This window comes from Anolis sagrei, chromosome X, assembly GCF_037176765.1.
Source record: "Anolis sagrei isolate rAnoSag1 chromosome X, rAnoSag1.mat, whole genome shotgun sequence".
Lineage (NCBI taxonomy): Eukaryota > Metazoa > Chordata > Lepidosauria > Squamata > Dactyloidae > Anolis > Anolis sagrei.
Window position 1 is genome coordinate 87,672,154 of NC_090034.1, and position 14,343 is coordinate 87,686,496.

Below are 14,343 nucleotides of genomic sequence, written 5' to 3' on the forward strand. Positions count from 1 at the left end.
TATTTTATTCCACTTTGTTCCATTTTATTAAATATATTCCATTTTACTTCTGAGACAAGAGACATTGGCCTCTGCATCCAGATATTGTGCCACACTAGAACCAGCTCCTGGGTATGACTCAGGGACAAAGGAGGCTTTGACCATTTCAACATTCATTGTTTGGCTGGCCTGGGAAAAGACATTTATATAATCCCATCATCTCCATGCTCAGACGCCCAAAGACAAAACCACAAAACTAGGATCAAGCAGCTACCTCGTTATCTATTTCTTTCTGTATAACTTTTATCCTTTTATATAATGAATCTATTTCCCAAGTCTGAAATGTATAAAGTCCAGGGTGGGAGAAAGAACTCTTGTCTGTTGGAGCTAGGTGTGAATGTTTCAATTGGAGTTCCAATCAGGGACAGCTAATTACCTCACAATAAAGGATTCCCCCGGCCATCAAATGCTAATGCTACTGTCAGGCCATCAAATGCTAATCAAGGTGGCCAATTGAAACATTCACACCTAGCTCCAACAGACAAGAGTTCTTTCTCCCACCCTGGACATTCCACAGATATATAAACCCAATTTTCCTAGTTTCCAACAGACCTCACAACCTCTGAGGATGCCTGCCACAGATGCATGCAAAACATCAGGAGAGAATACTTCTAGAACATGGCCATACACCCTGAAAACCCTACAGCAACCCATTGGCTAGTAACATTTGCCAGGCAGATGTTCAATTTTTGTGATCTAAATTATGTATCAGAAATAAGCACATATGTATAACTGGTGTTGCCCTGCTGCCCCCTTCTTTCTCTCTTCTCTAGCTCTTAGAAGGGCTACCTCACAATCTTTGCATGGCAGTGTTCTGGCAGTGATGGGAAGGCTCTCTTTGTGGTATTTTCTCTCCTTCCACCATTTCCTTCATATTCTTTCTCCCTCTCTCTTTTCTTCCTTCCTTCCCTTGCTTTCCCTCATACACCTTCCTTCTCTTCTGTTTTCCTTCCTTCCTTTCTGTCCCTTTCTTTTCCTTGAATCCCTCTCTTGCTTTGTCCCTTCTTTCTTATTTATTTATTTATTTATTTATTTACTGCATTAATATGCTGCCCTTCTCACCCCAAAGTGGACTCAGAGTGGCTTACAAGATATAATTGTTTCTTATTTGTGCGCTTCAATCTGCTCTTGATCTTATACAATAAAGACACAAGGAGTCATTCATCAGGTGTTGCTATGGCTGGGCAGCCAGGCTGTTGAAGCACTTTCTTCCTATCCTTTCTCTTTCATTCTTTCTTTTTATTTATTTCTTCTCATACTTTCCCTCATTTTCTTTCTCTTCCTCTCTTCCTTCCCTCCTTTTTCTTTCTTTCCCTTCTTTTTCTTTTGTTATTTCTTTCCTTACTCCCCTCCTCTACACATGTCACCTAGCAGGAGCTAAGCCACTTCACTCCCTTTCTTTTCCAGTGACATCACAAAAGAGCCACTTTACCTAGACACATTAAATCCACTTAATTCCTTCTATTTCCTTAAACTCTGGGCCCAATAGGGATAGTTCTCTTCATTCAACCTCCTTATTTTAAGTTGGACAGTGAAGTGTATATGTGCCAAGTTTGGTCCAGATCCATCAAACTATCTAGGAGCCTTTGTGGTACAAATCAACGCACACGCACACACACGCACACAAGCTGTCCCCTGCCATGCGTTGCTGTGGCCCAGTCTGGTTATCTGGAAAATAAAGTAATGAAAAAGTGTTGGTTTCTAATATATGTAATTTCTTGATGCTTGTGGGTAAACAGTATTTCTTGTTGTTTCTTTGTCAGTGTTGATGTGGAGAGTGTCTGGTTTGCCTACTCTGGAATATCATAGTCCTTCTTTAGGGGTCTCTTTCAAATCTATGATATTATATCTGTGTGTGTGTGTGTGAATCATATATATCTATGGCTGGATGGCTCTTTGTCAGGAAGGCTTTGATTATTTTTTCTTGCCATGGTAAAGGGACTTGGAATTGATGGTCTTAAGTATTTTCTGTTGGTCATGGAGGTTCTGTGTGGGAAGTTTGCCTCAATTCTGTTGTTGGTGAGGTTCAGAATTCTCTTTGATTGTAGGTGAACTATAAATCCCAGTAACTACAACTCTCAAATGTCAAGGTCTATTTCCCCCAAACTCCATCTGTGTTCATATTTGGCCATATGGAATCTTTGTGCCAAGTTTGTTTAAGTCCACTGTGCTCTCTGGATGTAGGTGAACTACAACTCTCAAACGCAAGGTCAATGCCCACCAAACCCTTCTAGTGTTTTCTGTTGGTTATGGGAGTTCTGTGTGCCAAGTTTGGTACAATTCCATCATTGGTGGAGTTCAGAATGCTATTCGATTGTAGGTGAACTATAAATTCCAGCAACTAAAACTCCCAAATGACAAAATTATTTTTTGAGTGATGGTCACTCCTTGGGTTAGTAGGTGTCTTGTGGCCAAATTTGGTGGCAATTCATCCAGTGGTTTTTGAGTTAAGTTAATCCCACAAACAAACATTACATTTTTATTTATATAGATACACACGCACACACTGACTTATATATTAATTCCTCTTTCCTGTCTCTGACTTGCACCATGAAACACTGGCTTTGACCTAGATTTTGTTGGCAGCAGTAACATTACAATTCCTTTTCTTGCAAATTACTAAGCTCCACAATGGAACACTAGGCAACACCTTCAGTACTTCCAGTACTTTGGTACAGGTGCTGACATGTTTTTGTGCTCCAGCAGATCCAAAACTGACATAGGCTTCTGGCTCCCATGACTGAGATGCACTGAAGCCTCAGGTCACGCTGGCTTGCTCCCAACCATAATGCAGGTGGTGTCATTACAAGACTGGGCAATATCCATAGGGTTTGAAACTCATGGAAACTCTCTAGGTGACCTTGGGTAAACCATATTCTCTGTTGTAAGGTGGAATCTACCTGAAGATACATGACAACAAATATCAGCAAAGAGTCTTGCTACATCTCAAATGCCAGTCTGTTTAGTCCAAGAAAGTAACTTTTCCAGTACAGAGGTACACTCTCTGACTCACATCCATGCAGGACATCATATTACATTTTCCTTCTATTTCCCCAAATCCATTCTTGTTTTTTCTAGTAGAAGTTCCTCAGGGCTGAAGAGGAGTAAATAAACTGGGTTGCAAGACCAGAGATTGGCATTTCACAATCTTGCATAGACTTGAAATACGTCTTTTGCATGTGTTTGTGTATGTGTCTATGTATGGGGGCCCTTAGGCTCCTTCTCCAGGAATAGTTAAGCAATTAGTGTGTGTGACGGGATAATGTATCAGAGAAGACAAGAGGGGCTCCTCTAGAAAGAACAAAAGTTGCTGAAGATTGTGTTATTTGTTGCAGTATCTCGTTGTTGTTGTTTTTTTAAAAAAAACAACCAAAATAATATTATTGTAATTTGCTAGGACAATATTTGCCAGGACATTTCCTGTCAAACCTGACAGCAACTTCAGTTTTTTAAATGTTCACCTCCAGTTGTTGTTTGCTTAAATTCCACACTGCAGCAAATAATAATAATAATAATAATAATAATAATAATAATAATTTCCTAATGAGAGTGTATACATAAACTAGTGCAGTGGTTCTCAACCTGTGGGTCCCCAGATGTCTTGGCCTTCAACTCCCAGAAATCCTAACAGCTGGTAAACTGGCTGGGATTTCTGGGAGCTGTAGGTCAAAATACCTTGGGGAGCCACAGGTTGAGAACCACTGAACTAGTGTATATACCTGACACCACCCGGTTGTAATTGGGATAACTGCCCACCTACTTTCTCCCTTCTCCAGCTCTGAGAAGGTCTATCTCACAATGTCTCCATGGCAATACTCTGGCAATGGTGGTCTCTCTTTGTGGGTCTTGTTTTTCCTTACTCCATTTCCGTCATTTTCTTTCTCTCTCTCTCTCTGTATGTCTTTCTTTTCTTTCTCTACCCTTTCTTTTCTTTCTTTTCCCCTCTCCCCTCATACCTTTCCTCCTTTCCTTTCCCTTTCTTCCCTCCTTTTTCTTTCTTTCCCCCTCCTTCCCTTCTTTTTCCTCTCTTTCCTTCCTCTCTCCCTTCCCTTTATACACATGTCACCTAGCAGCAGCAAAACAAAGAAGCCTTTGTGGTACAAAGGACAAAGCAACCAACATCAAAATAGCCAATGCTTGCCAACATCAAAATAGCCAATCCTTTCCAGAACATTGCCTCAGAAACATTGAAAGGTAGGCCAAGAACTGGGCAGTTCTGGAGATATACACTAGTAAAGATAAAGGTTTCCCTTGACATTAAGTCTAGTCGTGTCCAACTCTGAGGGGTGGTGCTCTTCTCAATTTCCAAGCCGAAGAGCTGACGTTGTCTATAGATGCCTCCAAGGTCATGTGGCTGGCATGACTGCATGGAGCACCGTTACTTTCCCACCAGAGCAGTACCTATTGATCTACTCACATTTGCATGCTTTCAAACTACTAGGTTTGCAGAAACTGGGGCTAAAAGCAGGAGCCACCCCACTCCCTGGATTTGAACCGCCGACCTCTCGGTCAACAAGTTCAGCAACTCAGTGGTTTAACTTGCTGTGCCACCAGGGAGCTCTATGCCTTAGAATATCTCCCTGCTTTTAATCGTTACCTATTTATCTACTCACATTTGCTTTCGAACCGCTAGGTAGGCAGAAGCTGGGCTAAAGGCCAGGAGCTCACCCTGAGCCGGGCTTCAAACTGGCAGACTTTCAACTGACAAGATTTACTGCAGCAGGTGGTTTAACCTGCTGTGCTAAAGCCCGGTTCAGGTGTGGATATCTCATAGTGCTTTCTTCCATGAATGAGCCATTAGTTGTTCCTATTTTATTTTCGGCGTTGTCCATAGACACCTCCAAGATCATGTAGCCATATTGACTGCATGGAGAACTGTTACCTTCCCACCAAAGCGATACCTATTGATCTGCTCACATGTGTATGTTTTTGAACTGCTAGGTTGGAAGAAGCTGGGCCTAATAGCAGGAGCTCACCCTGCTCCCCATATTCGAACCGCCAACCTTTCGGTCAGCAAGTACAGCAGCTCAGCGGTTTAACCCGCTGTGCCACCACATACACTAGTTACACATATTAGAGGCATGTTTTCCATCTCTGTAAAAGCCAGTTCCAGGTTTGGTGGGCTCCTGTGTACTGATGCTGCTCCCCACATGTTTCTCTGGCAAGAGTGACAGGCAACTTTAAGCTTTCATTGTGGAGTCCCCGGTGATGCAATGGGTTAAACCCTTGTGCCGGCAGGACTGCTGACCAAAAGGTCAATGGTTCGAATCCAAGAAGCGGGGTGAGCTCCCATCTGTCAGCTCCCATTTATCATGGGGAAGCCTCCCACAAGGATGGTGAAACATCTGGATGTCCCCTGGGCAACTTCCTTGCAGGCGGCCAATTCTCTCACATCAGAAGCGATTTGCTGTTTCTCAAGTCACTCCTGACACACAAAAAGCTTCAATTATAAAGTATCACACAATATTCAGTGTGATGCTCCAGGGCACTATGAGAGATATCTGATAGCATCACCCATAAAGAAGAGGGCAAGTTGGGCAGGGATCCGCATTAATATGGCTTGACAGGACATTGCGGTTCTGAGTTACCTTATAGTACCAGGTATTGACACTACACTCAATTTCAGTGAAAACGAAGTCCATGAATGGGCTGAACTGGACAATGTTAGATGCAAAAGAAGGCTTTCAATCACATAAGGAGACATGGATGAAGCCACTTACTTGTGACTCGGTTGAAAAAGCCATTGAGAGTGCCCCATCGCGAGGCCTGCATCCCAAGAACCGCTTTAACACGCAGTTTGTATGGCACAGTGGCCAAAATGTCTTCTGTGATATTGCACTGAGTCATCTGGGTTCCTGTACACTCTCCAATGGGAATCCAGCTGTGATTGACATATTCCCTCTCGAATTCCCTGAAGAAAGCAATAGAAAATTTAAAACATGTAGGGAAAACTTTCATTTGCAGATAATGTTAGTCCTTGAAATCTTTGCCCTTTCTTACTATTTATTTCTATCCCGCTTTTCTCCTGGGTCGGGACTCAAAGCAGCGAACAACACATAAAAAGCAAAAACATAACCTGCGATAGAAGTATATTAACCAAACCCCTTTCCTAGGTGGGTGGCCTTTGCTTTAAATTGACACCTGTTTGGTATTGATTCTGAGCAAAATTAAATGGCCCATTTTCTCCGATAATGAGCCCTAAATATGTGCAATAAGATATGAGAACTGAAATGACTTCTGAGGAAACTTTAACCCTCGTGATAAAGTAAAGGTAAAGATTTCCCCTTGACATTAAGTCTAGTTGGGTTCGACTCTGGGGGCTGGTGCTCATCTCCATTTCTAAGTCAAAGAGCTGGCGTTGTCCATAGACACCTCCAAGATAATGTAGCCAGCATGGCTGCATGGAGCACTGTTACCTTCCCGTCAGAGTGATACCTATTGATCTAGTCACATTTGCATGTTTTCGAACTTCTAGGTTGGCAGAAGCTGGGGCTAACAGTAGGAGCTCATCCTGCTCCCCAGATTTGAACCATTGACCTTTTGGTCAGCAAGTTCAGCAGCTCAGCAGTTTAACCCGCTGCGCCTCAGGGGCTCCAACCCTCATAATATTTTTGATCAAATCTCCCATAAACCCTTACTATTGGTCTTGTTTTCAGAATTGTTCTTTCATACAGAGTGATCTATTATCAATGTAATACATACATAATTTTTCTATATTTAGATTTTGGCCATTCTTGTAAGCCGCTCCGAGCCCCAGGGGAGTAGTGGCATATAAGTTCGAATAATAAATAAATAAATAAATAAATAATCACGCTCCTCACTAATTTCAACAAAGTAACAAAAGTTGTTTACTTGTTTTGTTTTATAGCTCATCTACACTGATTTATCTGCAATCAACCCAAGAGAGAAAGTATTATAAAATTACCCTTGATATTCAACAGAATATTTTACGATTTCTCCAGGAACAACCACTGGGCTCCAAAACATAAAGTGCTTCATATTGGTGGAGACAATTGTGATGTTCTGAGGGGCTGGTAGTAATGCACCTTTGCACAGGAATCACAAGTGACACAGAAAGGGAGAAAATCAGAAATTCTAGTTAGCTTTCTTACAAAGGAATTGAGTTACTATTGTATTACTCTGAAGGATGTAGACAACCAGCGGAACAGTGGACATAGAATCATAGAGTTGGAAGAGACCTTGTGGCCCATCCAGTCCAACCCCCTGCCAAGAAGCAGGAAAATCGCATTCAAAGCTTCAATGCATGACAGCTCCAAGAAAAATGCAGGGAACAAAATCAACCTTTGTACATGGCATTCATTGATATTGGAAAGGCATTGACTAGTGAATCGCAGTGCTTTCTGCACCATCCTCCAAAAAATCAGGTGCCCTGACAAATTTGTGAACATCCTGCGCTGAAACTGGAGGTCAGCTGTGACCAACAGTGCTGCAGAATTCGAAGATGTACAAATGGAGGATGAAAGAGAGAAACGTGTCAAGAGGAAGGAGCATCAATCCAACTCTGACTGGGACTGCCTTCCACCTGGAAACTGATGTCCTCACTACGGGAGAACATGTGGATCAAGAATAGGGATCCACAGCCACCTACAGACCTATTGCCAAGCCACTACACTTCGAGGACCATCATCCTCAGGCTACGAGAGATTGCCAAAGTGAAGTGAAGAGAAGCAGATGGAGACTGGAATACAGTGTATGTTCTGTATCTCAAAAAACGAAAGCTGATAGGGGAAAACTGGTGCCCTTTTTGGAATCAGCACGTCAAATATACCCAGGCACAGGTCCAATAGTTGAGGCACCAGAATGTGTTTAGTCTTCCATGTGATCTAGAGAGCAGTGCTACAGAAAGTGGTGGCATGTAGATATGGGATTTCACCTTTTACATCACAGGACCACAACCTAACCGAACCTAACTATTTTTTTTAATGCTAATAATAGAATTGAAGTGTGTCAGGAAGCCCAATTAAGCCATAATGTTGATTTGTTTTAGGGTTGTTGTTTTTTGTTTTTGTTTTTGCAATAACTCATCTTAAAGCCCAATTAAGCCATAATGTTGATTTGTTTTGGGGTGGTTGTTGCTGTTGTTGTTGTTTTTGTAATAACTCCTGTTAAAATTATTTGCCACCAGGCTATAAATGTTACAGAAGAATTTAACATTTTTGGCGATGGCAGAAGCATGATCAATATTTTAAGCTGTATTGCATATTTTTATGGTGAAATGGCTATGTGTGCAATGCTATACAAAACTGAAATTAGTTTGACTTAGTTTTATGAAGGCACGCATAAGATTGCACTGTGGAGGAAATTTTGTTTCACAAGCTGTAGGCTGGGAAAAAAGAGGTCACAAGACCTTGTGCGTCACCTTTTCGAGGAGAGAAATACCCAGAAGCCTATGTGTAGAATTCATTCCTTATAACTCATACATTTGTATTTGTTCCTCTTTTTTTTTTTTTTTTTTTGGAGAATGGGTCATATATTTAATAAAAAATAATAATAAAACTTTATTTACAGTATATACCGATCTATCTCCCCTTAGGGACTCAGGGTGGTTTCATACATGCAATAACACAGAAAAAAATATACAGAGTATTCAAAACATAGACACAAGGTTATTAACACACAAACATATACATGAAAACCAGTACAAACACTATTCTATCATATGGAATGAGCTGCTAGGGGCCGAAGTAGTCGAGGGGCCTAGACCATCTAAGGGGGCTGGGCGGAGGTTAGTGTAGAGCAATATAGGTCCAGGGAGATGGAGAAAGTGCAAGGAACTGATCCTAACAGTGACCATAGTGGGGCCTGGGTTACATTTCCTGGACCTATTAATGGATTATGAGAGGCAGGCATGTAGCCAGGGGAGGAGGGGGGGGGGCTTGAGGGGCTTCAGCCCCCCCCCCCCCAAATTCTCATGGTGGTTCGCGAAAAGGCCTTACTGGTGCATTATTTAAACTGTTATGTTTATTCATATCATGATCTGATCACCATACTCAATATATCCCATATGCATGGGGGTATTGGGGTAATGATACAAAAGGTTTGCTAGGCTAGACCCTCTTTCACTCAGACTCAGCCCCCCCCGAAACTCAGCCCCCCCGAAAAAGATTTGCCCCCCCCCCCCCAAATGAAATTCTGGCTACGGGCCTGATGAGAGGGACTGGAAAGAACAAGTACTCAAAGATGACAGGGGTCAGGAAAGCGAATGAAGAGCAAGGTTGAGACCTAGCTAAGGCCTAAGGGCTGGAACAAGTTAGGCCTGGGGGCTGGGACTAGTAACTAGTCATTCTCAAAGGCCTGATGAAACCACCAAGTCTTCAAGTTCTTGCGAAACGAGGAAAGTGATGGGGCCTCTCTTAATTTATTTATTAATTTACTTCACTTGTATACCGCTCTTCTCAGCGCTCAGGCGACTCAGAGCGGTTAACAACCAATTCAACAGTACAAAACAGATCATTAGTCAATTAAAACAGCAATATCAATTAATTAACATCAAAACATCAATACAACAATAAACAAAATAACAATCCATCACGTCTCATCAATAGAATCAGCATCCACTCTCATTGTCCATTAATCCATATTCCAATAGTCAATCAATTGCACTGCTTAGTTGAAAGCCTGTTCGAAGAGCCAGGTCTTCACTCTCGTCCGGAATGCCAGATAGGAGGGGGCCGATCTGATGTCTGTAGGAAGGGTGTTCCACAGCCGAGGGGCCACTACTGAGAAGGCCCTGTCTCTCGTCCCCGCCAGGCGTGCTTGTGAGGCTGGCGGGACCGAGAGCAGGGCCTCCCCAGATGATCTTAACGTCCTAACTGGTTCATAGGAGGAGATGCGTTCGGACGGATAGGTTGGGCCAGAACCGTTTAGGGCTTTAAAGGCTAAAGCCAGCACTTTGAATTGTGCCCGGTAGCAAATTGGCAGCCAGTGGAGCTGGCGCAACAGAGGAGTTGTATGCTCCCTGAGTGCCGCTCCTGTTAGCAACCTGGCTGCCAATCGTTGGACCATTTGAAGCTTCCGAGCAGTCTTCAGAGGCAACCCCACGTAGAGAGCGTTGCAGTAGTCTATACGGGATGTAACTAGAGCATGGACTACCGTGGCCAAGTCAGACTTCCCAAGGTACGGGCGCAGCTGGCACACAAGTTTTAGCTGTGCGAATGCTCCCCTGGTCTCCGCTGAAACCTGGGGTTCCAGGCTCAGCGATGAGTCCAAGATCACACCCAAACTGCAAACCTGCGTCTTCAGGGGGAGTGTAACCCCATCCAACACAGGCTGTAACCCTATGCCCTGTTCGGCCTTACGACTGACCAGGAGTACCTCTGTCTTGCCTGGATTCAATTTCAATTTGTTCGCCCTCATCCAGACCGTTACAGCGGCCAAGCACCGGTTCAGGACCTGAACAGCCTCCTTAGAAGTAGGTGGAAAGGAGTGACAGAGTTGGACATCATCCGCGTACAGATGACATCGTACCCCGAAACTCCGGATGATCTCTCCCAGCGGCTTCATGTAGATGTTAAACAACAAGGGAGACAATATTGAACCCTGAGGAACCCCACAAGACAATGGTTGTGGGGTAGAACAGGTGTCTCCCAATAACACCTGAGAACGACCCTCTAGGAAGGTCCGGAGCCACTGCAGAACAGTTTCTCCAAGGCCCATTCCCGTGAGGCGTCCCAGAAGGATACCGTGGTCGACGGTATCGAAGGCCGCTGAGAGGTCCAGCAGAACCAACAGGGACACACTCCCCCCCCAACTCTCCCCCCCAACTCTCTGGGGAGGGTGTTCCAGAGGTGGAGGGCCACCACTGAGAAGGCCTTCTTCCTCGTCCCCACCAGCCAAGCATGAGACAGCGGTGGGAGCGAGAGAAGGGGCTCCCCGGAGAATCTTAGGGTATTTGCCCTCAAAGTAGTATTCCTTTAGTGAAGAAAGTATATTTTTGCAAACCTTTGTAATGCCTTTATAGCAAAGAGTCAGTGCAGTGGTTTAAGTGTTCAGCCGAGACTTGGAAGATTGGAACCATCTATACCAAGCATGGGCAAACTTTGGCCCTCCAGATGTTTTGGACTTCAACTCCCACAATTCCTAAGCAGTTGTTAGGAATTGTGGAAGTTGAAGTCCAAAACACTTGGAGGGCCAAAGTTTGCCCATGCCTGATCTACACTGACCAGTGGCAGACTGGGTCTAAACATATTGGTTGCAAGAAGATACCCATAACTATAAGGCTATCATTTAATTTTTATAAGAAATAAATGCATTTTTAAAAATACATAGGTAGAAAAAGGTAGAATGAAAATTATTATTAAAATAACAGTACAACACAAGTTTTCGTTGCATACAGTAATAATATTGGAACATCTATTATCATACATTTTCAAGCTATGAAAGGGTCATGTACACTTAACGTGTCAAATATTTAAAGGGACCCCTTGCCATTGGGCAAGCTGACACACATTTAAGAGTATACAGCATATTAATAAAAGTTACAGGAAAGTCTAAGCTCAGGCAAATAATGTGCTGCAGGAGATTCCAGTGCATTCCAGATCCAGGGAGAAATCAGTTCCGCAAAATGGGGAATGCATTGCAGACACCCTCCCTTGCTTTAGTACATTCTAGACTCCAGAAGGGCGGGGGGGGGGGGGGGGCAGCTGAAAAGCACTCCAAGGTCATAGCTGAGCAGCAGAGGGGTAACTAGCCCCCTGGGAAGGGTAACTGATGACCTCGTTCATACATGCCACTTTTCCTCCCCTTGCCATGCTAGTATGCCTACAGTATGCGCTGATGTGCATCCCTCCCAGAAATGGGGTGGGGGAGACCGACACACTGGTTTGAGTCCAGATTTTGCATTCAATGTAATGACCCACTGCCCTCAAACCAGCTTCAAACCTGCCAATTTTATTATCCACACAGCAAAACCAGTTGTTCCCAAACCAGTTCTATTATTATCATCCATGTATATGTCTCCTGATGAGACATAGTCACACTGAAGCATATAATTCACAGGATGGCCTAGAGCTAGCAATTCTCTCTCAACTTGTCTACTTTTACAGGATTTTTGTGTGGATAGCATGGAGAAGAGGTGAGCCCCCTATTGCGCTTGAACTTTGGATACACACTTGGGAATATGTTTGACTGAACTCAGAGGCCAGATTAGTATTCAGCGTGAAACTGGTTTATTCTGCATAATTGTGGTTTGCCTGTGAGATCAAAGCACCCCAGCCAGCTAGGACCAGGTTACATAAAGTCTAGGTAAAGGAGAATGGTTTTCCCTTTGATGTCGAGCACCCGCCCTCCCCCCCCCCCCAAAATAAGGGATAGTGACTTATAGTTCTGCAAAGGGCAAGGGCACCAGACTACACAACAAGGGTTAAGTCTTGGTCACATTGCCAAGGCACTGACAACAATAAGGACCCCACGAGGCTTTTGGGAAATGGCTGGATCTTGGGACTTCTGCCCTTTGTGAGAGTTGTTGTTTCCCAAGGAACAAAAGCATGAATCAGTTGCAGCACAGCTGGGGTTTCATCTGCCAGCCTTCCCAATGATCATGGACTCTCTGCCTGCATGTCTTGGACTTCAGTACATACTATCTCCCTCATGAACTTTCCTCAAAGACCTTTTAAAACATTGGACTTCAGGCTTCTTCATGAAAATTAATTCTCTTATTAAATATACTTGGAATGTGGGACAAAGATAGGGTTTTGTTGCTGTGAAATGCTTATGATTATGAATGTATGTATCTTGCTATGAAATATTGCCTTTCCCCTTTGCCTTTTGCCCTAGAAAATGTGACCCAGGACTGTTGAAATGCTTGAGGGAGAACCACCACCTCCCTTTCTTATTTGATTATTTCACATCTGCATGGAACAATAGCCATTTATGGTTTCCTTTGTCTCGCCCTCGGAGTTGGTCCAGTGAGATGAGGAAGTCTATTTGGAATACGGACATTATGATTGATTTACAAAGGGCAGCGTTGATCCCCCCGAGGTCCGCTGCCCTGATCCTGTTTGTTTCCCTCACCAAAACCCCTCAAAGGACAATAAGCTGCATCGGCTGGAGACATTTTTCCTTTGTTTCGCTGAGCACATGGCCAGTTTCCATTGACCCATTCATGAACTCTCTTTGTGTTCTGTTGTCCCGCCTCCCCTCTTCTGATTCGCTGGCCGGCGGGCGACAGGAGCCCTCCCCCTTGGATCCAGCACGCCCCTGACGCTCCCTGATTGGTCCAGGAGCCCAGGGGATGGGAGGTTCCTCCCCAGCTGCTCGCCCTGTTGCCCAATCACAGCGGGGAACGTCAGAGGAGCCGGGGCGGGAAGTTTGAACTCTGGGTTTTCAAAAATTGTATAAATATGCCTGCATCACTGTGCTCCTGCATGCTTGTAGTGGAACTATTCCTACAATGCATCCGATTGCAGCTGAATCGCTAATAAAACACCTCGGTTGCTGAAACTTCTTCCACTTTGGTGAGGATTTATTATTTTTAATATTTTTATTGCTGAAATTGGCTTCGCTGGCCTCACCAAGGTTCCAGGACTCTCTTTGGTGCGGTCCTCAGGGATCTCCTTGGCTGGGGAGACCCTCCTAAAAGCAGCTCAATATCACCTTGACGTTAAGTCTAGTCATGTCAGACTCGGGGGGGGGTGCTCATCTCCATTTCTAAGCCAAAAAGTCGGCTTTGTCCGTAGACACCTCCAAGGTCATGTGGCCAGCATGACTGCATGGAACACCGTTACCTTCCTGCCAAAGCGGTACCTATTGATCTACTCACATTTGCATGTTTTTGAACCACTAGGTTGGCAGAAGCTGGAACTAACAGCAGGAACTCACTCCGCTCCCCGATTCGAACTGCTGACCTTTTGGTCAGAAGTTCAGCAGCTCAATGCTTTCACCCACTGTGCCACTGGGGGCTCCCACATATGTTCTAGTTTTCCCCAAACATTGTAATTTTCAGCTCGGTGACGGTGCTCACAATTCTGTGTTGCTCTCTAATTAAGATCCCCAGAATCCTCTGGGAAGAATATGGACTATGTCATGTAGATGTATCAAGGATATACTATTTCCTTATTCATCTATCTCTCTTTCTAATGTTTCATTTTTCTCCCAGTATGGGACCCATAGTGTTGCTAGGTCAGCAGTAGTCCATTCCCTACAATTCTAAGGACAAAGCTTGAAATCAGACTGATGTAGAAGGGTAGAGTCTTGTGATAAACATCACATTACAAGAGTCAGACAGTGAAGCTAGGTGAGTCACCTAGGTGGGGAAACAGGTGAAACCCAATTAACCCAGGGGAA

At 44.0% G+C, this 14,343-nt stretch overlaps 1 protein-coding gene across 1 annotated transcript in view; it reads right to left on the reverse strand.

Annotated features, from left to right (window-relative positions):
- The window catches only part of IL20RB (interleukin 20 receptor subunit beta), a 28,922-nt gene that overhangs the window by 9,945 nt on the left and 4,634 nt on the right, over window positions 1-14,343 (reverse strand). The window contains exons 2-3 of the mRNA XM_060783929.2: window positions 6,965-7,085; window positions 5,760-5,950 (exon numbers count right to left, since the gene is read on the reverse strand). Coding sequence (XP_060639912.2) covers window positions 5,760-5,950; window positions 6,965-7,085 — 312 coding nt within the window. The remainder of the gene's footprint in view (window positions 1-5,759; window positions 5,951-6,964; window positions 7,086-14,343) is intronic.